Below are 1,979 nucleotides of genomic sequence, written 5' to 3' on the forward strand. Positions count from 1 at the left end.
AGCTACAGAGGTGGACAGTAGCCTGCCTGGATAAGTCAACAAAACGCAGCTGATCTTCACTGTCTGCACTGTGTGAGAAGGATTAACTGAGTCTGTAATCAGTAAACAACCCTGAGGGTTTGCTCAAGTTAAGTTCTGCCTTCTGTGATATGAAAACGGTATCACAGGTACCAGAAGATGAACATGGCTAACTGTGATGGCCAGGACACAAGAAAAGAAAAATAAATAAAACGAAATAGAAATCTTAAAATCACTCTGTGGATGCCAACAGATACAGTTATGAAAACCAGACTATGTATTAATCAAGCTTTTGTGTATCACTTTAAAGGGTTTCCCTAAAAAAGCTATGAGGAAAAGGTCACTCTTATTTGAACTACAGGATGATCTGAATTGGCAACGATACACCAACACTTCAAACAAACAAACAAAAAAATCAAGAGAAGAGGTAAAATAATCAATATATGCGGATGATATGATACTATATGTAGAAAACCCTAAAGGCTCCGCACAAAAACGATTAGGGTTGATGAAAGAATTCAGCAAGGGACACTCATGCTACCGCAGGCCTCTTCCCGGGCTGACTGCGCCGCCTCGCGCCCTAGCGCGCGAGGTGCAGTGACGTGCAGCCCGGCGCCGCCCGGCAGGCCCCAGCCGTTTGGGGGCCCGAGACTCTTACAATGGCAGAGCAGCTTTCTCCAGAAAAGACGACGGACCAGGTGTGCTCCTTCCTTTTCAAAAAGCCTGGGCGAAAAGGGGCTACAGGCCGCAGAAAACGCCCGACCTGCGGCCGAGAGTCCGGAGACAGCGACAGCAGCAGCGACGAAGGCAGCACCGTGGTTCACCCGGAAAAGAAGCGGGAGACCCACAATCCGATGATGCAGACGACCCGTGTTAGCGGTAAACGGAAGGCGGCCTTCGGCGACCTCAGTAGCGAGGAGGCGGGGAGGGGGGAGAACGAGCCCGAGAGTCCCGGCGTGGTCTACAAGTCCACTCACTCCGCGAAACCCGTGGGGCCAGAGGACATGGGGGCGACTGCTGTCTCCGAGCTAGACACAGAGAAGGAGCGAGACGCACAAGCCATCTTTGAGCGCAGCCGGAAGATCCAGGAGGAGCTGGGGGGCAAGGACGACGACAAGATCTACCGGGGAATCAATAATTATCAGAAATACATGAAGCCCAGGGATACGTCTACGAGCCATGCGTCCTCTGGCATGCTGAGGAAGGGCCCCGTCCGAGCTCCCAAGCACCTACGTGCCACGGTGCGCTGGGATTACCAGCCCGACATTTGTAAGGACTACAAGGAAACTGGCTTCTGTGGCTTCGGAGACAGCTGCAAATTCCTCCATGACCGTTCAGATTACAAGCATGGGTGGCAGATCGAACGTGAGCTTGATGAGGGTCGCTATGGTGTCTATGAGGACGAAAACTATGAAGTGGGAAGCGATGAGGAGGAAATACCAGTCAAGTGTTTCATCTGTCGCCAGACCTTCCAAAACCCAGTTGTCACCAAGTGCAGGCATTATTTCTGTGAGAGCTGTGCACTGCAGCATTTCCGCACCACCCAACGCTGCTACGTCTGTGACCAGCAGACCAATGGTGTCTTCAATCCAGCGAAAGAACTGATTGCTAAACTGGAGAAGCATCGAGCAGCAGAAAAGGGTGGTGCTTCCGATTTCCCAGAAGACCCTGATGAGGGTCCAATTCCCATTATTTAGTTTTCCATTATTATCAAATCTCAAAATAAATGTTCTGTTGTTTTGGAAGTCTTAAAAAAAGAAGAATTCGGCAAGGTGGCAGGATACAAGATTAACATAGAGAAATCAGTAGCATTTCTTTACTGTATAAATGAAATATCAGAAAAGGAAAGTAAAGAAACAATCTCTTTTAAAATTGCATCCAAAAAACTAAAATACTTAGGAATAATCTGACCAAGGAAGTGAAAGACATATGCAGAGAGCTACAAAACACTGACAAAGGAA

General features: G+C 48.6%; 1 protein-coding gene across 1 annotated transcript; it reads left to right on the forward strand.

Moving 5' to 3' along the window:
* Window positions 1–550: 550 nt before the first annotated feature.
* LOC105067308 (E3 ubiquitin-protein ligase RNF113A-like) lies at window positions 551–1,715 on the forward strand. Its single transcript, XM_010952795.2, has one exon. It carries the CDS (start codon window positions 678–680, stop codon window positions 1,713–1,715), a length of 1,038 nt encoding a protein of 345 aa, XP_010951097.1. The 5' UTR covers window positions 551–677.
* Window positions 1,716–1,979: the final 264 nt, after the last annotated feature.

The sequence above is a fragment of the Camelus bactrianus genome, chromosome 4, assembly GCF_048773025.1.
Source record: "Camelus bactrianus isolate YW-2024 breed Bactrian camel chromosome 4, ASM4877302v1, whole genome shotgun sequence".
Taxonomy (NCBI): Eukaryota; Metazoa; Chordata; class Mammalia; order Artiodactyla; family Camelidae; genus Camelus; species Camelus bactrianus.

Bases quoted from the DNA above. Each gene is read 5' to 3' on its own strand.
- LOC105067308 (XM_010952795.2), top strand. From the start codon at position 678: ATGGCAGAGCAGCTTTCTCCAGAAAAGACGACGGACCAGGTGTGCTCC.